Source organism: Myotis brandtii, unplaced genomic scaffold, assembly GCF_000412655.1.
Source record: "Myotis brandtii unplaced genomic scaffold, ASM41265v1 scaffold65, whole genome shotgun sequence".
Classification (NCBI taxonomy): Eukaryota; Metazoa; Chordata; class Mammalia; order Chiroptera; family Vespertilionidae; genus Myotis; species Myotis brandtii.
Window position 1 is genome coordinate 859,576 of NW_005370516.1, and position 23,984 is coordinate 883,559.

At 42.0% G+C, this 23,984-nt stretch overlaps 1 protein-coding gene across 1 annotated transcript in view; it reads right to left on the bottom strand.

Annotated features, from left to right (window-relative positions):
- Positions 1-1,815: 1,815 nt before the first annotated feature.
- DRAM1 (DNA-damage regulated autophagy modulator 1) overlaps positions 1,816-23,984 on the bottom strand; it is a 37,517-nt gene continuing 15,348 nt past the window's right edge. Inside the window, exons 2-7 of the mRNA XM_005880722.2 lie at positions 21,400-21,467; positions 17,916-18,058; positions 12,543-12,720; positions 7,067-7,125; positions 3,040-3,132; positions 1,816-2,139 (exon numbers count right to left, since the gene is read on the bottom strand). Coding sequence (XP_005880784.1) covers positions 2,095-2,139; positions 3,040-3,132; positions 7,067-7,125; positions 12,543-12,720; positions 17,916-18,058; positions 21,400-21,467 — 586 coding nt within the window. The 3' untranslated portion in view covers positions 1,816-2,094. The remainder of the gene's footprint in view (positions 2,140-3,039; positions 3,133-7,066; positions 7,126-12,542; positions 12,721-17,915; positions 18,059-21,399; positions 21,468-23,984) is intronic.

Below are 23,984 nucleotides of genomic sequence, written 5' to 3' on the forward strand. Positions count from 1 at the left end.
GACCCCACCCGTGCATGAATTCATACACTGGGCCTTTAGTAAAATAATAAAATGAATCTCTACAAAGGTAAACCATGTGCCCACATGCAAAGTTACATGATTTAAGAAAACGTAAGGTTTAAATTAAACCTTTATAAAATCCAAAAGAGCTAGAATTGTTTCCCTGATAAATATATATCATTGTTGTACCCAGGCGACATATTATAATTTAACAGAGACACAAATTGCTAAAATAAAGAAGTGCTTCATTTTATTTGACTCTTTCAGCCATGAGGTCCAAGGAAATGCAAGTTCTTGGAAATGAGAAATAATACCGAAATGTGGAACAGACCAAGTTTAAAGGTTGTATGGAATCAGCAGAAAGTGGCTGTCTGGCGCGAGTTTTGGCCTAGTTGTTGGCCAAGGCCAGGTGTACCATTTTGTCTAGCCCAGGTAACAATTTCTGTGATAACTATCCAGCGTGAAGAGAGTTGTCAGAGAATAGTGAAGCCCATACAACTGAAATGTTTACAGTACATGAAACAAAAACAGTCAACAACTATTGATCCATCACTTAACTGGCGAATCAGTGTAAATCTCAGTAGGCAGCACTACAAATATCTCTAGTCATTCCTTTATATGTTCACTCATTCATTCATGAAGTCAATGAGTGTTTATTAAGCACCTATGGTGTACCAGGTGGTGCCTGGTTAAATGCTAAAGTTATAAGGATAAAGAGTAAGGCACATACTCTGCCCTCAAGGAGCTCCCAATCTAATCTCACAGAGAGATGTGGAAAAGTGAAAGACCATGCATAAGGAGGTGCTGATAACAAGTCTGTCCAAAGTGAGACCAACCATGAACTGCAGTTTCCATGGTAAAGGCATGTGGCATTCCTCCTCCCTTCAGAAAAACAACTGCTCGACATAGCTTTGATCAGTCTTCCAGTTCCAGGGTGATCATGGGGACCCACAGCATGGGACAAACCATGTATCTCCTCAGTGCTCCCCAGAGGGACCTAATAACCATTCCTGGGTCTGTCGTAACTTGGCAGAGGTTTGGTATTAAGTACAAGTCTCCTTCCCATAGTCCCGCCTTCCATGAATGTCCCTGAGACTCACTTTCCCTCCTTGCTCAACCCGAATTCGGGGAGGTTTTCCCTTTAGCTGCTCACCTCCATGTTACTCTGCTGTTGAAAGGTTTGTGATTTCTAACCAGCACTGCTGAATCCATCCCACCCAGCCATGGCAGAGCATGGAGCCATGAACCAGGAGGTCACGGTCTGAATCCCTGTCAAGGCACATGCCAGGGTTGTAGGCTCAATCCCCCAGTAGGGAGCGTGCAGGAGGCAGCCAATCAATGATTCTCACTCATCTTTGATTTTTCTATCCCTCTCTCCCTCTCCCTTCCTCTCTCTGAAATCAATTTAAAAAAACAACAACATGTATTTTTTTAAAAGTATGCCCATTACAAACTGCCAATCAGCAGCAAAGGAAAAGCCTCTGGCCCTTGTGAGCAAGGCAGAAGTTCAAAACTGAGGTTTGCTGTGGAGCGTTAATGTGTATGGTGGGATTAAGGCTTTTTGATAGAAGCATTTTGCTTATTTAATTCATTTAAAAATCAGTGTCATAGCTAGAGTTCTTTTATTAACTAAATCTTGATGATCACTATAAATTGAAGTGTACAAATGCCCTCATATGAAATTATAGTTTATTCTCAAAATATCCCGAGGTTACTTGTTAGTAAATTCCTCATTTAGTGTATTTCCAGAAATCACTCACACACAAAGAAACAACAAAACAGAATCTGTACAAAAATAAGAGCTCTCCATTTTCCGTAACACCTTATCTTTTGTGTAATGAACTTGTGAATATAAAAAAAGTACCAGTTTAGAAAATTATAAAAACATTGCTAGGTCATAAGTGCTCTACATTCTCTAGGAAAACATCCCTTTGGAAATAGGACAACTATTGGGAATTCTTCATGAAATTCAAGTCCTGGATGTGCCACAGATGCCTGCTTGCTACAGGGCAGCATTCATACCCTATCTGTCCCCTGTGCCACATCTAGAAACTGTCTGCGACTTGCAACGAGTAAGATACCATTCCTCTTTCTTCAGATGTCATTATTAAGTTCTGTGGATATCCTCAGGGTGACACTCTATTAAAAAAAGCAAAGAAAGGTTTAAAAGAAGGTCAGCAATTCCAGTACCAGCTATTCAAGTCCCCAAAGCTTTGCAGCCCCGAAGACATGACCTCACTATGATTTGTGCTAAGCTTGAGTTGACTCCTCAAGAAGTTTCTTGGCTTTTTATATATTTTTAGCTAGTCCCAATTCATTGGTTTCAAAAATGTAAGATTTTTACCTGTGGCCAAATTTAATAAGGTTCCACCTTCTCTCTGCCTTGTGGACATTTTTCAACAACATACTTTTATTTTTTCAAAAGACATATATATGGCCTTGGCTGGGTAGCTCAGTTAGTTAGAGCAGTGTCTCAACACACCAAGGTTGGGGTTTGATCCCCGGTTAAGGCACATACAAGAATCAACTCGTGAATGCATAGATAGGTGGAACAACAAATCGATGTCTCTCTCTCTCTCTCTCTCTCTCTCTCTCTCTCTCAAATCAATAAATAAAAAATTCAAATAAATAAAAAGACATATCTCCAGGGGTGAGGGATGGGTGGAGGTGGGCAAAGAGGGGGAAAATGTGGAACATCTGTAATTGTGTCAACAATAAAAAACAAACAAAAAAATAAAACAACATAAAAAGACATATCATTTGGAACCAGTAAATGAGACCTCCTAAAAAAAAAATCAGGATGTATAACTATAAACATCAAATGGCAGAGGACACTGGAAACTTCATTGTTTGGGAGAGCTGTTAAAGCCGCATGCCTTTGGGAATAAACTAAGTTGCACAATACATATATTTTTCCAAACACGTAATAGTAAAAAGAAAGGCAAATCATGCTCTCATTTTTCATGCAAAAATTTTTCTATGGATTTTTCCAATCCTAATTGTCAGCAGTTTACAACATTGAAATGGTTAAACACCTACCTGGAAATCATGGATGAACGTTAGGAAGTAAAAAATAAAACCGAAGGCCACTGTCCATTCACAGATCGCACTCACCACATGATATGCATAATCCTAACAGCAATGGGAAAGAAACACAATTTAGCCTAAATGGGTGCACTTCAGAGCAGAGGAGGCTGTCCAAGAGCATCAGTCAACCCCTGGAGCAAATACAGCAGCAAGGTTGTGCAGGTGAATGGCAGGTGCCTGCCCAGTTAGAACATGGATGCAATTATTCCCAAAGTACTTTCTCCCTCTTCTATGCTCTGTCTTTAAGACTTGTCTATAGTCCACCAGCCGTGGCTCAGTGGTTGAACGTCAACCTATGAAATAGGAGGTCAAGGTTCGATTCCTGGTCAGGGCACATGCTTGTGTTGCAGGCTCCATCCCCAGTGTAGGGTGTGCAAAAGGCAGCCGATCAATGATTATCTCTCATCGTTGATGTTTCTACCTCTCTCTCCCTCTCCCTTTCTCTCTGAAATCAATAAAAATTTTGGGTTTTTTGTTGTTGTTTTTTTTTTTTAAAAGGCTTGTTTTTGTTTATAGAGTTTCAAAAAGCAAAAGAAGGGCCAAAAAATGTCTGAGACCCGGAAGCCAATGTGGACTCCACAGAAGGCAGAACTTCCCATGCGGAGCAGGACTTGCTCTCCAGAGGCTGGGAATCCCCAAGTTTTCCAAAGTGTACGTATCGAGGGGAAATTGGCTAACTGTCACCACTGGGTTTTGTGGCCTCTGCTGCTACAGAAAATGTCAGTTCAGAAAATAGTTCAGCTTAACATTATATGTAAACATAGCAGCAAAACAAATGCTAAGGAGACATCTGTACACAGTCACTGACTATCTTCTTGGGGGCAGGAAGGAGAGAATGGGCAGCGAGAATGGCTTTCACTGGGGTTCCAAGGGCAGCTGCCTGTGGAAGCCAGGAGATTAATAAAAAATCAGTGGAACTGATAGTTGCAGAGAGAGAGTGAAGTGGGGAGGAAACCCATGCTTATCAGCTCAATTCCATTTTCACCAAATGGGGACATATGACACCAGGGACACCAAGGTTGCTTTTAAAAAGTGAAAACAAAAGTGAGTGTGCGTGTGTGTGTGTGTGTGTGTGTGTGTGTGTGTGTGTGTGATCTCCTGATTTTGTAATGCTGGAAACTTTTTAAAAAGAATTTTTAAGCCCCATCTAAGTAAAAACTAACACCTGCATTTTGACGTTGCCCATTTGCCAAATCAGGCCTGTGGACTGCCAGGTCTGATTTCAAACCATGACCTGTTGCTGCTTTTTGTCCGCCCACCCCCCATGCTTTCTGCTATAGATCACAAGTGTGAATAAACAAATGGTACTGGATTGCAAGTCAGTTCTATGATGATGGTTGTTTTCTTTGATCCAGTTTTCATCCGCAAAGATTAATTGAGGAACATCGAACTCTCAGACACCTCTCCTTACTCTCCCCCTTCCAGGACATCACCATCCACCCTCTCTCCTTATCCAGGTCGAATTGGGGAGAACCTAACCACCTCACACTAGGGCAGCGGTTCTCAACCTGTGGGTCGCGACCCCTTTGGAGGTCGAATGACCCTTTCACAGGGGTCGCCTAAGACCATCCTGCATATCAGATATTTACATTATAATTCATAACAGTAGCAACATTACAGTTATGAAGTAGCAACGAAAAGAATTTTATGGTTGGGTCACAACATGAGGAACTGTATTTAAAGGGCCAGAAGGTTAACAACCACACCACTAGGGGGTAGAGAACAGAAGTTGCCCCCTTTTGGTGACAGAACCAGGGGATCTGCCTCATCCCCTTATCGTCCTGGGACAATAAAGATGGCTTATAAAATTTTGGCAGAAATTTCTTTAGCATGATGTTAATGAAAGTATGCTGAACCAGAAGCCCATACTCCACTACCCATGTGTGAGTACAGGCAAAGCTCTAATTTCCTTGCTCCATAAAATGAGACAGTGAAATTTTAATTCTCACCCTCCCCACCAAGTCAGTCAATGCACAAGTCTGCATTACGAAAGTCCTAAAGCAGTACACATCCGTTTGAGGCAGTACCTAAATACTTATTCCATTTAGTGAATTAATGCAAAGGACTTCCGTTTCATTTATTGATATTGGGAACAGAAGGCAATCTAAGAGTGGCATGGTACTTTATGGAATGAATATAAAAACAGGTAATTTTAACATTTTTAAGATTAAATAAGGAATGAAAAATAAAAAGGCTTTTTAAACAGCCTGGGGATATGCTTTGATGAACCCTTCCCAGCAGCTGATTTTTGTTTGATTTGTGGGGGAAAGTCTCCCCCAAGTGGTTGAAAAGTAAAGTACACCTGAGGCTGCTCTGCTGTGAGGTCTCACTCTCAGGAAGCAATCTATATATATAAAAGCCTAAGTGACCATTCGACCGTTCAACTGGTAGCTATGACGCACATTAACCACGGGGGGCAGCCGCTCAACACAGGAGCTGCCGAGCTGCTGTGACTTGGCAGCTACAGCTCTCGGGTGACCAGCACCCAGAACCAGAGAGGAGGGAGCCCAATTCACTCGAGAACTGCCCTCTCGAAATCTGGGACCCCTTGGGGGATGGTGGGGAGCCGGTTTTGGCCCGATCCCCACAGGCCAGGCCAAGGGACCCCACTGGTGCACGAATCTGTGCACTGGGCCTCTAGTTAGTAGATAAAAGTGGAAAGCACAGGCCAGGCCGAGGGACCCCACCCGTGCATGAATCAGTGTACCAGGCCTCTAGTGTATTATTTGTAAAATTTTTCTGAATCATTCTCTTCCTCAGCATCTTCAGTCTCTCCCTTGTCTTCTGCAGGCTCCCATTGTATGCCAGAATCCTCCTCTAACCACACTCTCCCCTATAGCCTTCATCATCTCATTTCTCCTTTCCCTCTCACCTCCAAATGTTCATGGACAGCTGGATAAAGGAAAGATGCCTCTCACCATTTTTCTAACCTCCTGCAATTGGCCTTTAACTCCAGCATTCTTAACTGAAACTGCATTTTGGATAACATCAGTAACTCCACCTCTCCCTTGAAAAAACGTTCCTAAAAGAGACCAAAAAAACAAACACCCACTCCTGCTATTCTTTCACCAACTCTTCTCTCCAGGGTGTCATTCATTCTCCATATGGCATTGAGATGAACCACTGCTGTAAGTATCTAATGGCACAAGTCCATCTCAAATCTGAACATTCAGTCCTGGGTGTTGTGATCTTTGGTCTGGAAATCTCACTCTACCCTATGCTCTGATGGCTCTCAATCCCACCAGAGGTCCAGTCCCATGTGTGCAACTGGACATTTCTCCTTGATGTTTTACTATAGCCCCAGACTCAACAATTCTAAAAACAAACCCATCCACATCCCCCATGAAATAATCTATCCTCCTAGGGATCTTATCTCTCTCTGTCATGGGAACAAATTCTTTGGTTTGTCCAAGAAGTCCTCTTTGATTCATCATGTTCTTTCATTCTCATGTTAGTCACGTGCCAGTGCTCATCAAATATTTTCCCCCTATTACTCCCAATCAATCTAGGCTGATCTTGATTTGAAATCTGAACTGCCTTCTCTGTCATCCTAAATCTGGGCTCCCTCCTCTTCAATCCATTCTAGGCATTTCTTCTAACTAATACTCATCCAATAATATTCTTTCAATTTACTTCCCTCAGAGGGAAGGGGGAGTGGTGGGAAGAGATTACTCAAAGATCTTTTGCATTACCTATGCACACAGATAATAGGGTGATGAAGGCCTGAAGCAGGGTGATACTCTCAACAATAAAGATTTTTTTTAATTTCAAAAATAATCCCAGGAATCATTTGGGATTACTCCAATAGCTAATTATGACCCATGAATTGCCAAATAGTTGGACAGTAAGTTACTTACTTCATATTTTGCAACTTGTTCTAAGAAATGGCAGTGATCCTTTCTTTCTAAGAAGGCTTCACACAGCCACAGTCTCATACCACCAGTCTTGACACTCATATTGAAAATGACTTGAATTTTACCTTTTCTTGGGGATTCCACTCCAGCTTGGTTATGGAAATCAGTGAAGCACAGGTAATCACTAAAAAAAGAAGAGTGTTAAGGAAAGTACTGAAGAAAATAGGTCCTTTAATGTTAAGACTAGATTATTCTTCTAGTAGTATAATTACACAGTGTTAAACATGTTTTACCTCACACCCATTAGGTTGTGAAAACAAGTGTTGGTGCAGATGTGGAGAAGTTGGAACCCTTGTGCACTGTTGGTGGGAATGTAAAATGGGGCAGCCACTGTGGAAAACAGTACAGAGGTTTCTCAAAAAATTAAAATAGAATTACCATATGATGCAGCAATTCCACTTTGGGGTATACACCCCAAATAACTGAAAGTAGAGTTTCAAAGAGATATTTGTACAGCCATGTTCATGGCAGCATTACTCATAATAGCTAAACGTTGGAAGCAACCCAAGTGTCCGTTGACAGATGAATGGATAAGCAAAATGTGCTATATACATACAATGGAATATTATTCAAGAAGGACATTCTGCAATATGCTACAATATAGATAAACCTTGAAGACATTAAGCTAAGTGGAATAAGCCCATTAGAAAACATAAGTACAATATGATTCCACTTTTATGAGGTACTTAAGTAGTCAAAATCATAAAGACAGTAGAACAGCGGTTTCAAATCCTGGGGAAAGGGGACAATAGGGAATTATTGTTTAACTAGAGACCCAGTACATGACATTCATGCACTGGGGGAGGGGAGGAGGGAGGGCGGGTGGGTCCCTCAGCTCAGCCTGCGCCCTCTTGATGTCCAGGACCCCTCAGGAGGTGTCTGCTTGCCAGGGATCGGGCCTAAATTGGCAGTCAGACATCCCTCTAGCAGTTTGGGACCCCTCGCTCCTTACCGCCCACCTACAGTGGAGGCAGGAGAGGCTCCTGCCACTGCTGCACTTGCCAGCCGTGAGCCCAGCTTCTGGCTGAACAGAGCTCCCCCTGTGGGAGTGCACTGACCACCAGGGGGCAGCTCCTGCATTGAGCGTCTGCCCCCTGGTGGTCAGTGTGCATCATAGTGACTAGTAGTTCTGCTTTGCATATTAGCGTTTTATTATATAGGATAAGTGTAGATTTTGTTTTACAAGTTGAAAAAATTATGGAATGGATGGTGGTGATGGTTACACAACTATGTTATTTAATGCCACTGAACTATACTTAAAAAGTGGTCAAGATGCCCAGCTGGCATATCTCAGTAGTTGAGCATTGACTGATGAACCAGGAGGTCACAGTTCAATTCCTGGTCAGGGCACTTGCCCACATTGTGGGCTAACCCCAGTAGGGGGCATGCAGGAGGCAGCTGATCAATGATTCTCTCTCATCATTGATGTTTCTCTCTCTCCCTCTCTCTCTTCCTCTCCAAAATCAATTAAAATATATTTTAAAAATCGAAGAGATATGTCCTACACCTGACCTTGAGGCCAGCCTAATAATGCCAGGCACTGAGTCTATTGCCCTCCGTGGACAGCAAGGTCTGCACAAAGACAGTGACATCCATTTGATTGAACTTTGAAGGCAAAAGAGAAAGAGAATTGAGATGCTCTATAAAAAAGTTAAAAATTCAAAGTGTTGCCTCAATGCCAAGTTTAGAGCCTCCTCTAAATTCAGGGTCAGCATCTCCTCTCCTTACCTCCAACCCCCATAGTTTGCAATGCTGAGCACTTCTCCATTTTTTAAAATAAAGCACAGCAGATTATCCGACCCTTTTATGACCATACTTCTGTTCCTAATAGTTTTAAAGCCTCTTAATTCTTTCGTTTATTTGTTTTTTAGTTCTGGGCACCTGGTACCATGCTGCAGGGGGGAAAGGAAGAGGTGGGGGAAACCCTGGCTAAATGGATTTGGTCTCAACTCCCAGAAACCTCACAGTCTTGTCGCAGGAAGCCCAGGGTTGTGCCATATGAGAGACAAGAACAAAGCACTGTGATGAGGCAGAGGAAAAAGTATTAATTCAGAGTGGAATGGGGTTTGAGGTGTCAGGGAGGCCTTCCCTGAGTTGAACTTACTCTAAGTTATGAAGTTTGAGGAGCCTTCTAGAACAGAGCTGTCCCACAGAAACACAACACCAGCCACATGTGTAATGTTACATTTTCTACTGTAGTCTCTGTGTAGTAGGCAGTTAGACAGGCATGAGCAGACTAGGAGCCATAGGCCAGGTATGGAATGTCACCAGGGCGGAAATCCCAGGGTACCTAGCAACCAGCAAAACTAGGAAAACAGGGACCTTACCCCAGGGTGACCTTTCCTCCCCTATTGAGCCTTTCATTTCTCACTAGTCATGAGGCAGACACCCCCCCTCCCCTTAGAGGAGGAACAAGCGGGGCGGAGAGTAGTCTCATATGACTCTTTGCACAACCACTTCTTAAGCATTAAGTCCTCTGGACAATGAGGTTCTGGCACATATCAAATGATTTTGGAAGCACAGCCTCAGGTGTGTTGACCACAGAGACAGAGTTTTGGTTAAACTGGAGATAACAGCTAGGACTCAGCTCCAGGCCCAGAAAAGCAGTAAGGCCAGGAGGGGCAACACATGGCTGACATTAGGACCAGCTTTGATGGCTACTGACCCCCGGTCCTGGCACCTACCAACCATGACCCTGAAAGGACACACCTGGAAAAGCTTATGAATATTCTATTGAGATCCTCCCTAAGACCTCCCCTAAGAGCCCTGCCTTTAAAGAGGGGATAAAAACCCTTGGATGGAGGACCCAACTCTCTCTTTCTCCCTCTTACCCAGCCTCCCTCCCTCTCTCTCTCTCTTTCTTGAGCCTATCAGGGCCTTTCCCCACCCCCTTCTATCCCCAGTGCATGCTCTCTGGGCAACACATCCGAGCCTTTCCCCCTCTCCTTCCCCAAGGTGCATTCTCTCTGCCTTTGTTTTTCCTAAGCTCCAAGGGCCCTTCTTTTGCCTCTGTAACTTGTTTCCTGAGCCCACACAGCCCAGCTGGCTCACTTCTTCCACTTCTACCTCTGTGACTTTCTAGATAAACTTCTGCTTGTATTTAAGTCTTGGCCCTGAATTCTTTATTAGCCAGAACTCAAGTACTAAGGTTGCTGAACTGAGGTCCATTTGCCAGTAACATTCTGGCGTTGTTTCTCAGCTAACAGCAACATTTTAAGAAAACTAAAAACAAGAAATGAAATTTTAATGACATAGCTCCTTGAACACAATAGATAAAAATATTACCAGTTCAACATGTAATAATACAAATAATTATTAATGAGATATTTTACTTTTTTTTAAAGTCTGAAATCTGGGGTGTGGTTTACACCATAACCTGCCTCAACACAGACTAGCCACATTTCAAGTGCACAATAGCTACACGTGGCCTGTGGCTACCATAAATATTTTTTCTGGAAAGGGGGCGGTAGGCCAAATAAGTTTGGGAACCACTGGTTTACACCATAACCCGTCTCAACACAGACTAGCCACATTTCAAGAGCACAATAGCTACAAGTGGCCTGTGGCGACCATATTGGCCAGAAAGACAAGGTGGAGGGGGTGGTACTCAGCCAGGAGAAGGGCAGGGGGCAAAAGCAGAGGACAGGAAACAGCCCAGTCTTGGGGATTCTCAGAGCACATGTCTCAAGCAAGGGAACCTGGACCTTGTGCTGTTACTTTGTGAAGGTTATACTGTAGAAGCCGGTGCAAGACAGAGTTTACCAGGAAGGGCCTAGAAGCCTAACTCTAATGTGCCTCAGTTTCCTCAGTAGTTAAATGAGGCCGTTTCACAGAAATACTACAGTAAAGAGAAACAAAGGCATTTTAAAGACGCTTTGCAATTTTTGTAAGTGAATATAAATACCATGCTAATGTTTAATGCCAAAGACTTTTCTATTTGGAAGAATTTGTTTGAGGTAAGGTGATACAGGGACATACCCTGCTTCTGTGTGGGGCTGCAATCCCTTGGCATGGCTAAGAACTTCTAGAAACAGGAACTCATAGTATTTGAAACTCTGAGGCCTGAAATGCTTGTTGTGCTAAAACTCTCTCTGATTTTAATATTTAGAGATCTGTCTCCAGAGTTAAAAGCAAGGGAAGGTTTCAAGCTAAAGGTCTGAAGGAAATGTATTTGAAGAGAAAGCATGAATGTCTTCAATCCATAAACAGGACAAGAAAACTGAGAAGGAACTATCTTAGGAACCAGGGTATATATTTTGTCGTTAAATTTCTCAATACTACTAGTAAGATTTGTTTCCTCTGTGCTTACAAATTTTGTAATTAAAAATTTCCTTCCCCAAAATGAAAACAAAACAAACCCCAAGACCATGCGCAGACTTCGCATTTTGTAAAGCTTCTATCTCAAAAGAGCAACGCAGAGCTTAATATCAGAAGCACATGGTATACTGCCACCCAAGCCGGCCCACTTTATACCACAGGCCAACCCAAACGAACAACATGGCTAACAGAATAGTTCCCATTTTCCTGTAACATAATCACCCCTTTTCATGACTCTGCAGCTTTCTCCGATAGGAGTGCAGATGGTATTTCAAAAGATGGGAAATATTCCACCCCGTGGAGACCACAGCTTTTTTATGTTCTTTGTTTAATGCCGAGAGAGAGAGAGACAGAGAGAGAGAGAGAGAGCGCGCTTTCATTTCCTCTAAATCAGAACATACAAATGTGATAGATACATTTTTTCTTTTCACGTTGAATTACAAAATGAGATAAAATTTTGAAAATAAAATCAGTAGTAAAAAGAAAAGGCTACCTGTACTTTAATTGACTTAGAAATAAATAATATAGAGCTTTTAAAAACCTCTTAATGTGGATGAGTAAATGAAAACATCGAATTGCCTAGAGCAGCGGTTCTAAACCGGTGGGTCGAGACCCCTTTGGGGGTCGAACGACCCTTTCACAGGGGTCGCCTAAGACCATCGGAAAACACATATATAATTACATATTGTTTTTGTGATTAATCACTATGCTTTAATTATGTTCAATTTGTAACAATGCAATTGGGGGTCACCACAACATGAGGAACTGTATTAAAGGGTCGCGGCATTAGGAAGGTTGAGAACCACTGGCCTAGAGGCATTGAGAAGGAAGAGTCTGAGCTCCTAGGACTTCACAGAGCTATTCCTTTAAGTACAATGTCAATATTTGATGTCTTTTCTTTAGCCAAGTACTCCAAAGAAAAATAAATATTTTTCATGGCTGTTAAAACTGACCCTGCTGGAAGGAAAGTAAACAGAAACTGATGTTTCCCGACATTTTCCCAGCCTCCTTTCATACCATTCTTTTCCCTCAATATTGTTTTTATCTAACCTGACCAAGTTGAGACATATTCTCAATGATTTACACTTTTCTTCCAATGGTTCGTCTGAAGTATATGGAAACCTGGCCGTTAACCTTTGCTTTTTTCATGCTTTTTTTTTGCTGGGGGGCAGGTAGGGGAAGGTGTCAAGCTTGTAAGGACACTAACAGATGTGAAAAGGATACTGGGGATGACAGCTGCGCAGGAAATGAAAGAGATGGTCATCCGTACGCGGCAGGTGGAGAGGGTGTTCCACTGGGGACATGACTTGTAGGAGATGATGGATTGCAGGAGTGTGTACACCACACCGCAGACAAAGGCCAGAAGGGCACCGCCATCATGGACCACAGGGACCGCTAACTCCTAGGGAGAAAGACACATGTATGCGTTATTCCAAGTGGGTCTGTCCACACCGTGATCTGAGCACTCCCTCCTCTGGGCTATTGGAAGCCATCCATTGTCACAGATGACCCCAAATCGAAAAGATGGTCCTTGCTGGTTTGGCTCAGTGGCTTGTGGACTGAAGGGTCCGGGGTTTGGTTCCCAGTCAGGGCACATGCCTCAGTGGCTTGTGGACTGAAGGGTCCGGGGTTTGGTTCCCAGTCAGAGCACATGCCTGGGTTACAGGCTCAAGCCCCAGTGTGGGGCCTGCAGGAAGCAGTCAATCAATGATTCTCTCTTATCATTGATGTTTCTCTCTCTCCCTCTCCCTTCCTCTCTGAAATCAATAAAAATATACTTTTTAAAAAGAAAGAAAATGTGGCTGCTTGCACAAGATTACCAAGAGAAAAGCCTTCCCCCACAATGAAGTAAATGTTCTACAGCAAGCTTGGGCATGAGGGATGAGGACAGAGTGACGTCTACCTTCGAGGGGCAAAGTGGGGTATGGTGGGCTGTGGAGTCTGGCTAACCTGAGTAAAAAAATCTTGACTCCACCACTGGGCTTTCGGACCTTAGTTTAAAACCTCAATTTCTGATCTGTCAAATGGGTGTATTCATTTCTGCCTTGCAGGTCTGCAATGCAACTTATTTGATAAACTGCATACAAAATTATGCAAAAGTGCCAAGGGTGCTTGGGGTTTTTAGGCTCCCTGCTCCCCACTAATCTCTATTTGTCCCTCCCAAGCTACCCCAAATCTAAAAAACTGCTCTTGCAATGCTAAGACAACTTCAAATCAAGTCCCTGGCCCCCAGTCATTTCAACAAGAAGGCAGCCCCTATATCCAGTCTAGGCAGAAAGCCTGGTGTTACCCCAAATGTGGTCATAGGGAGCCATCATAAAGCTCATTTTAAGCTCCTTTCAAATGTTCAATGGGCACCTACCTTCCGGCATAACAATGACATTTAGATTGAATGACTGAGTCCCTACTTGAACTTATAATTTTGAGTTTTGCAAAGGGGCAGGTTAAAGTATTGTCCACGAAAGCCTAATTTTGGCCACAACTCATTGTCCACATCTGTTTTCCAGACTTTTCTTTAACCACCCAGGTTTCCATAGCCCCACTGTGTTCTTCATCCAGACTGTTCACACAAAAAAACATACTGCATCGACCTATGAACCAGGAGGTCACGGTTCAATTCCCAATCAGGGCACATGCCCGGGTTGTGGGCTCAATCCCTAGTGCGGGGCATGTGGGGAGAACCAATCAGTGATTCTCTGTCATCTTTGAATCTCTCTCTTCTTTACTCTCTGAAATCAATAAAAATATATTTAAATAAAGTTAACAAAATAAAAATAAAAGGTAAAAACTTTTCAGTTATATATAATGTTCAGCATGGTGACTATATTGAATAAAGGTGTATGTATTTCCAAAAGCTGCTAAGGAAATAATTTTTTTTTTCAGAGAGAGTAAATCTTAAAAATGCTCCTCACAAGAAAAAAGTAACTATAAGAGGTGATAAATGTTAACTAAACTTACTGTTTAATCATTTCACAATATATACATATATCGAATCAGTATATTATATATCTTGCACTAATACAATGTAATGTGTCAATGGTATCTCAATAAAACTAGGGAGAAAGCAATATTAAACAAAAAAAAAGAGTAAAAAGAAAAATTAAGAAAAAAAAGTCTTTTTCACTCCTTGAATGTTAGTTAGGCACATTTGGTCAAGGGAAAATAAACAAAAAAGCAAGGCAACTACTGCTGAGTCATTTCCAGGAATAATCTTCTGAGAATCCTGGTTCTTTCCACTCCACTTTTTTTTCCACGCTAAGTCAACATTCTGAATTTACGTACTTTTTCCCTCCCACCAGCACTGTCAGGGGATTTGCTTCCTCAGCCTGGCCCACGTCAACACTCCTTTAGGATCTTAATCTGCAAACTGCACAGGCCCCACGTTAACCCTGACAGTTCCAGATCACAGAGCTGTATTTGGCCTGTGGAGCACAAACTCTCTTATCAAAAATGCCTTTTGAAGGGAAATGATTCTTAGATCGGACATGAATCTTGGACTGAGGATAAGATGAGCACCTGGTGCCCTTTTGACATCTCTTTTGCAAAACTCTCTGGTTAATTGAAAACGGAGTAAAAAGAGAGGAAACTAGGATATTGAGAATGTTCAACCTTAGAAAACATGACTTTTCAAAAAGGAAACTTCTCGAGGAAAAGTACAGCAGAGGCAGAAACTGGTGAGGACATACCTAAACGTAGCCATCCCACCCACCAGTCCAGGAAAGGGAGCTATCTGTGAGCTTCTGATAAACACAATATACTTCCTGCTCAGGAAAATCCCACCAGAACCAAGGCTCCCTCCTGCCCTCACATCTCTCCTTCTTCTCAAGGTAACAGCTCAAGTTGGTTTGCTCATGGCCTGCCGAAATGAATTACAGGATGTCAAACAAGGAAGTTGTCAAGATGGGAACAATGACAAGGCAAACACTTTGCTCTCAGGAAAGTTACCTATTCTATTTCTGGGTTTTGATAAAATGTAATCTCGTCATGAGTCCAATTATCTAACCATCTAAGTTTTCTTCCGAAAGTCTGCCCTTTGTGGCTTAAAAATTGGCAGGTGTATCACTAACAATGTTGAGTGATTTGGAGAATAAAGTAATTAGGATATCAGACAGTGCCTACTACCCCCCACTGAACAATTCCTATCCACACCTACTAGACAAAGGATATCATTCTAGGTGTCCCCCCCCCCTTTTTTTCATCATGCTTTCTGATGCTGCAACTCTGTGACATGCTTTTTTCTCCCAGAGATATTCTCATTGTAACATTGAGATTACCTCTTTCCCACAGGTTCAGGACAGACTGCTTCAATGCAAGGGCCACTTCTACCATTCCTACTCCTATGATCTTGGGTAAGTATTCACCTCTCTGGGCCTCCACTTCTCCATTGAGAATGAGGAAAATTATACTACCTGTCTTCGAAGGTTGTCATTAGAATTGTCTGAGTTAGAGCAGTGAATGCTGTCATAAGTATGTCACATAGAAAATTTCCAGTACATGTTCTGGGAAACAAAATGAATATGATCATAAAACATAAGGAAATGTCACAGAGTCTCTACCATGTGGGAAATGTCATGGGCAACCGTGCATTGCAGCACAGAGTATCTGATTTCACCACAGGGGAACGACAGGAGAAGGAAGTGAGCTCTCGCTCTTCCCCCTCACCTCTCTCTCTCTCTATCTCTCTGCACCAGCTATTTTCAACTGGCGTGCTGTGCAGAATTTTTAAAACATGCAATACCTGTCTATTTAGCCAGGGGCACTGACTTCTTTTCCGTTAGATTGTAAAATTTTTTTTAAAAGTTACCAACCAACACAATGATAGCCATCCAATGTGAATGAATCAAAAGTATACCTATATTTTTTATCAGATTGGCAAAAAGAATTTAGTAATTAATTTGTGTGCCATAAGATGAAAAAGGTTGAAAATCACTGCTCTACACCATAGAGACCTAGTCTTTCCTCTAATAATCAAGGAACTCTAGTGCACTGCTGGTGGGAATGCAGATTGATACAGCCACTATGGAAAACAGTATGTAGTTTCCTCAAAAAATTAAAAATGGAGCTGCCATTTGACCCAGTTATCCCACTCCTAGGAATATATCCTGAGAAGCCTGAAACACCCATCAGAAATAATGTATGCACCCCTATGCTCATAGCAGCATTACTTACAATAGCTAAGATCAAGTGCCCATCAGTAGATGAGTGGATAAAAAAGCTGTAGCACATTTACTCAAAGGAATACTATGCAGCTCTCAAAGAGAAGAATCTCTTAACTGTTGAGACAGTATGGAGAGACCTGGACAGTATTATGCTGAGTGAAATAAGCCAGTCAGAGAAAGACAAGTATCACATGATCTCACTCATATGTGGAATCTAATGAACAAAATAATATGACATGGAAGCATGCAACAGCATGAGGATTCTCAGAAGGAAGAGATCAACCAAAACTTTTATATGCATGTATGCATAACCCATGGACATGGACAATAGTGGGGAGAAAGCCTGGGGAGAGGAAGGAAGTGGAGAGGAGGGGGTCAATGGGAGAAAAAAAAGAGGACATCTGTAACGCTTTCAACAATAAAGATACATTTAAAAATAACACATTAAAAATAATAATAATAATAAATAAAGTTAAATTAAATTAAATTGGAGTACCCCTGGCTGAACAAAAAGTTGTCCTGGAGTAACTTCCTTTCTGCTGTCACAGGAGACAACAGTGATGGAGAGAGCGGGCCATCCTAGTGTTAGCCTGTAATGATGAACCCATGATGACATGATGACCCCCAAGTACAGACCACTGGCTACCATACATTATCTCACCCAATCCTTGCAATAATTCTAGGAGCTGGGTACTATTATAATTAGGACTAATTTAAACACAACAAATGTTTTTAAAATATTAAACATTGTCTCCGTAGTTAAGTAGGTCCCATGTTTTCTTGAAAGAGATCTCAGAATGAATAGGAATCCACAAATTAGAAAAACAAGTAGAGTGTTTTCTGAACACCTGACACCATAAGATAAGATCGAGCAGATTCCTCAGTAGTCGTCATGTAAGTTAATTGGCTCTAGCTGGGCTACATTTTGGCTCGGCAACTATTTAGCTAAGGAACCCTGAGCAAATTATTTCACTTCCAGGCACCTATAGCCTATTCTGGGAAAGGAAGAGATCAGGTGCCACTGTTTGACTTTAACACCAGAGGTTCAAACCGTAAAATCAGTACACACACACAGACACACGCATACTCATACACAAATGTTTTCACACTTAGTGAAGTCATCACAGTGGCTGAAGTCATTCTCCCAACACATCAACCACATCACTGAGAACATGGAGCATTGTAAAGCCTACAGCTTCACTCAAAGCACTCTCTCTCTGTCTCATAATCATGTACACATATCCCCCATCACTCCCAAACACCAGATGGGACTGTATTTAAATGGTATTTGTTTCTAAAAAGCAAATTAACCCATTTTAATAAATGCATCAACTATTTGATAGCTAGACTGGCACAAGCTTGACTCTTGTATTCTTGCTTCTCTCTTCCGGACTCACAAACTCTAACACCCCAATATCCAAAAAACTTCAGGCCATACCTGAAAATTGGCAACAATGCCCATTCCGATACATCCCACCAATCCCAGAACTAAGGACACCAGGTTAAAGACAGGAGTGCTGAAGTAGCTGGTTTGATTCTGCTTTTCCACTATTTTGTATCTTGTGTACATCGTGGCTGCACCTGAGAAAGAAAGGTACAGTAGTGAATTTTTTTTATCTGACTGTTTTAAAGGAAAAACACAGAAACAGTTTCATATTGCTTTTTTTAAAGTTTGTATTTTCACTTTCCTAATTGCAATAGTCTCCCGATATGCCCAACCTGTCCTTCCTCACCCCATCTTGCTCTTCCCCCAGTGTGGTGGGGATACACACACACACACACACACACACACACACACACACACACGCCTTCTTGGCTGTTATTCTTTTCACATAAACGCTATTGTGCACATATTGTTCTGTGACTTGCTTTTTTTTTCACTTAAAAATGTGCCATGGAGATCTTGCCATGTCAGTAAAATAGGTCTATCTCATCATGTTTAGGGGTCCCATCTTGGTATATAGTGAGATGCCACATTTATTTCATTCTCCTCCTAATGACAGATTTCGACATTGTTTCTGTGTATTTCCTATTCCAAGCAATGTTCAATGAACATCCTTGTCTTTGGCACACTTTCAGTGCTTCTGAAAGACAAATTCCTAGAAGTGGTATTACTGGGTCAAAAAATTGTGCCTAAAATGCCAAGTATCTCAAAATTGTTCCGAGACTGAAGCGATTTATACTCCCAGAGCAAAGCTTGAAAGCAATTCTGTATGTCTGTGCCTTTTTAATGATTGCCAATCTAATAAATGAAAAATAGCCACCTGTTGGTTTACTTTGCATTTCTCTGATCATTAGTGAAATTAAGCAAATTTCAGTATGCCTACTGTCATTTGCATGTCTTCTTATGAAAATTGCATGTTTACAATGCTTTTGTATTTTCTCTTGAGTTGATCTATTCATTTTTTAAAATATATATATTTTTATTTCAGAGAGGAAGGGAGAGGGAGAGATAGAAACATCAATAATGAGAGAGAATCATTGATCGGCTGCCTTCTGCACACCCCCTACTGGGCCTGAGCCCACAACCCGGGCATGTGACCTGACTGGGAATCAAACCGTGACCTTCTGGTTCATAGGTCAACACTCAACCACAGAACCACACCAGCCGTGCGGTCTATTCATTTTTAATTTGTAGCTACTTTTTATACATTATGTACATTAGTCTATTGTCTGCTCTAATAAATATTACAAGTTTTCTTCTGCTTCTGTGTTTGTCTTTAATTCTGTTTCTTGTATCTCTTATCACTCAGAAGTTTTCATTTTCTATCTACTCAAAAATGTCAATTTGATGATTAAAGAACTAATCACAAGCCTGTCACATAGTAGGCACTTAGTCAAGGAATGCTGAATAAATGGATAGCTATCAAAATTTTAGATCTTTGTTCCCTTTAATTCAATAAATTTATCTTATAGAGAAACTCATGTATATATTATGCAAAGATATATTTAAAAGGATATTAATTTTAGCATTTTAAATTCCAAAATCAGAAATAGCCTAAGTATTTAACAAAGGGGACTAACTAAATAAATTATAATACATCCATGAGCTCAAGATCATGCATGTGTTAAAAGAATAAAGTAGATCTCTATGTATTGAAATAGTGTAATGGCCATAATATTTGTGCTGAATTTTAAAAACATGCCTGACCAGCATGGCTCAGTGGTTGAGCGTCAACCTATGAACTAGGAGGTCACAATTCGATTCCCAGTCAGGGCACATGCCCGGGTTACCGGCTCAGTCCTGGTATGGGGCAGCTGATCAATGATTATCTCTCATCATTGATGTTTCTATCTTTCCCTCTCCCTTCCTCTCTGAAATCAATAAAAATATATTTAAAAAAAAAAAAGGCTAAAAGCTAATCATTTATCATAAACTTTTAAACAAAGACATTCGTGTCAAATTCTGCCTTGCCTAAAAGCAAAAATCATATTTATCGCTGCTGACAAAATAACCTGTCTTTTTAATTGGGACTCTGGGCAAGGATGGTGTAAGAGAGCACTTGGATTGATGGACTGTGTCTACCTCCCCTTGCTCACCTCCAAAACCTTGGGTGGGGAAGACCACAAATGGTTGACGGGGTGAAACTTTCTCTCTGCCAAGGATAAAACATGTTCCAAAGGTGCCAAGTCTCTAAGTAGAGTTTCCAGCACCTCTGTCCCCTCCCACCTGTACCAGTAGAGAGGGACGGAAGTGTCCCTGGCAAACACCTGCTTGTTCCGTAGGGTAGGCGCTTTTAAAAGGACTGAGAGAGAGAGAGCTCTCTATGTTACATCTGCAGACCAGAATCACTCCCTAGTAGTGAGCTTTTCCGTTATTACATTAATTACTCATGAGAGGATTGTATCCTATCAACTGCACCTCAGGGGCACTTGTGGGACTGAAAAGGAAAATCATGCCTTAGTTGGAGACAAACTGCCCTGCTTCCCCTCCCCCCTCTCTCTAACAGGTGAGACAACACCTTAGTCAGAGGTTCCCAAGCTTTAGGGAGAATCCAGCTCCCCTAAACTGCTGGTTCACAACGCATGCCCTTGGGCCCCACTCCCAGAGGTGCTGATGGAGTCCATCTGTGGTATAGCCCTGGGACCTGCATTTTAACCAGCACCCCAGCTGCTTTTCATGGAAGCTGCCTTCGGAACATGCTCTGAGAAACATGAGTTTATATATTAGGTGTCTTTGGCTTACACCAATGTATTGTATATAAATCACAATTTTAAAAATCAAATTACATTTAAAATTCATTTCATAATCTCATGGTAAACTGCCAGGAAAGTTGAAGAATAGTTCTATGAGGTCATAAATAACTCTGGAGTTCAAGTCATATTAGTTTTTCAAAGTAGAGCAAAATTCCAGTTGCTTGGACCAATAGAGAGGGACAGGCAAAACAGTTGTACTTTTATTTATTTTTAATGTTTTTGTTTTTTTAAATATATATTTATTGATTTCAGAGAGGGAGAGAGAGATAGAAACATCAGTGATGAGAGAGAATCATTGATCCACTGCCTCTTGCCCGCCCCACACTGGAGGCAGAGCCCACAACCTGGGCATGTGCCCCAACCAGGAATCGAACCATGCCTCCTGGTTCATAGGTTGACGCTCAACCACCGAGCTGCCACGGCCAGGCAAAAAGGTTATACTTTAAAAAAATGACACATACCAAGAATGAACCTGATATAAACTATGGACTTTGTGTCAATGTAGGCTCATCAAAAAATTGGTAATGGGGGATATGGAGCAGGCACTGTATGGGATATCTCCACCTTTGGATTAATTTTTCTGTGAGCCTAAAACTGTTCTAAAAATAAAAAGTCTGATTTAAAATAACAATAAAAAGTTATATACACACGCTGTCAATAACATATTTTCCTTCACATGGGATTGCGAATTTTTCATTTATTGATAATAATTTTTGTGTACTTACCAAGAAATGCAGAGAAGTTTATCATGAATCCAAAAATACCACTCTCTGGAGGTGTTGTTCCTGTATCACTGAGAAAGAGAAGAAATACTCAATTATTACAAAGGAATCCAGTTCAGACCTCTGGATAGGCATGATCTGGCAGGTTTCATGATGTGTTTCTTCTGGGTCTTTAGTCACTTTGAATTGCAAAGATTTGTCCTGATTTTGTTCTAAAGTGTTTTAATTCTGGCCCTAAAAAAATCTAAAATTCTTTTTTTTCTACCTTTTTTTATTTTAATTGCAAAAAAATAAGAAATACTGAAAGTGAATGGTGGTGGTATTTCTGAAATAATCCAGCTCGATAAACTTGATGGATATGTGTCCATTCTTAGTGAAGAACTGAATGTAACTATTTTGGAGGGGTGGGTATGATGGTCTAAAATCACATTTGAAATATCTATATCATTGGGATATTAAATACACATAAACACATTATATTTTTTAACAATTTGATTTATGCACAAGTTTACAGTGCTGTAAATATAAGGATGAAAAACTGAGCAATATTATCGATACCTATCACTACTTTATGGAAACAATAGTGTACTTAGGGTGTATAGTAATTGTGATAAATTACTTTAATAAGAAAATTATCTCTATAAAACACTTTTCAGGCGCAGTCTACCAATTCAGTAATTAAATGAGCTGGAAAGTCGTGTTTGGCAGTTGTTTTCTTTTACCTTTTTTCCAGGTGATTTTGAGAGTACATTTATTGAAGCTAGGGACAGTGACGCAAGAAAGGGCTTAGGATAAAAGAAGCAACAGGAGAGAGCCTCGGCGGGGCTGCTGTGGCTCTCTAGAAACCAATGGGAAAGAAGTGAGTCGAGGTGCGACTGCTGTCAGCTCACTGGAGAGTCAGAGAAAAGGGGGCCTTGGCGACAAGCTCCGGGGGTTAGATCGGGACAAGCTGCTGCTGCCCATTGCTCCCCTGGTTGCAAGTCCTTTGGGAACCGTTAGAGTTTAGGAGATGCACACCTGACAGGGAAGAAAAACATGGACAACAGGTTCTGTTTTCTTTTTATATGTTTTTATTGACTTCAAAGAGAGGAAGAGAGAGAGAGAGAGAGAGAGATTAGTGATGAGAGAGGATCATTGATCAGCTGCCTCCTGCACATCTCCTGACCAGGAATCAAACTGTGACCTCCTGGTTTGTGGGTCAACACTCAACCACTGAGCCACACCGGCTGGGTGAAAGGTTCTGTTTTCTACTGATCAATGCCAAGGTTTGAATTTTTACATTGTCAAGCTGCCCACGTAAAGCAACAGTTGAAAACTGATGGCAAAAGAGCTCCCAAGATGAAACAACTCGTACCCATCTTGAGTGTCCCCATGTTTTAAAACAGGTCTGAAATTAAGGATTGAAAGAGGGATCACATTGAAGAGACACACTTCAAAGTGTTTGAAGAACTCCACAGGAAGCCTGTGTGTGCGGAAAGCAGAAGCCTTTGTAAACACTCAATATTTGAAGAGTAGAGCTTGCCCTGCAGCTGGCACTCTGGTGTCTCAGCCTTGCCCAAGGCCCAGCCTCACTAGGTCCCAGCCCCTCTGGAGTTCCAGCTCCGCCACCTTCCCATGGTCCCACAGGCCTACGGGGAGCCTGGCTGCTGCTGCTGGACCTGAGGCTATGGGTCTCCTGGGCATCCTCCCATTGAGGAGGAAGACCCAGCCTTCTGGAACTACTACGCAGCCCAGACCCTGGACATCGCCGAGAAGCTGCAGCCCACCCAGATGGCTGCCAAGAACCTCATTATCTTCTTGGGGGATGGGATGGGGGTGTCCACGGTGACAGCAGCTCGGATCTTAAAGGAACAGATGAATGGCAAGCTAGGACCTGGGATAACCCCTGGCCATAGATCAATTCCCATACATGGCTCCGGCCAAGACATGCAACATGAACAAACACTGCCACAGCCTACCTGTGTGGGGTCAAGACCAACTACCAGACCATTGGTGTGAGTGGGGCAGCCCGATGTAACCAGTACAACCAATAAATGGTAGTGAGGTCACCTCTGTGATGAACTGGGCCAAGAAAGCCAGGAAGTCAGTGGAGGTAGGAGTTGGGTTGGGAGGCTTGACTTCCCTGTGAGAATGAATTTTCTAGCAAAAGTTAAGCCCAAAGATAGAGCTGTCACTGCCTTCTTCTCATTACTGGTTCCTGTCCCCTCCTCGTGCCCACTAAGCACCCTGCTGTGCTCAGAAGGGCATCTACCTCGGGTCACCAAAAGTGAAGATGTGGGAGTGTTCAGTGGTGTCCTCATTTGTGAGCTGGCTGGCGCTGTCCATGGCATCATTGAAACTGATGGTCTCACGCCTGGCCAGTGTGGCCGTCAGCCTATGAACCAGAAGGTTACTATTGATTCCAGGTCAGGGCATATGCCTGGGTTGCGGGCTCGATCCCAATGAGGGTTGTGCAAGAGGCAGCTGATCAATAATTCTCTCTCATCATTGATGTTTTCTATCTATCTTTCCCTCTTCCTCTCTGAAATTAAAAAAGAAAGAAAGGAAGGAAGGAAGGAAGGAAGGAAGGGAGGGAGGGAGGGAGGGAG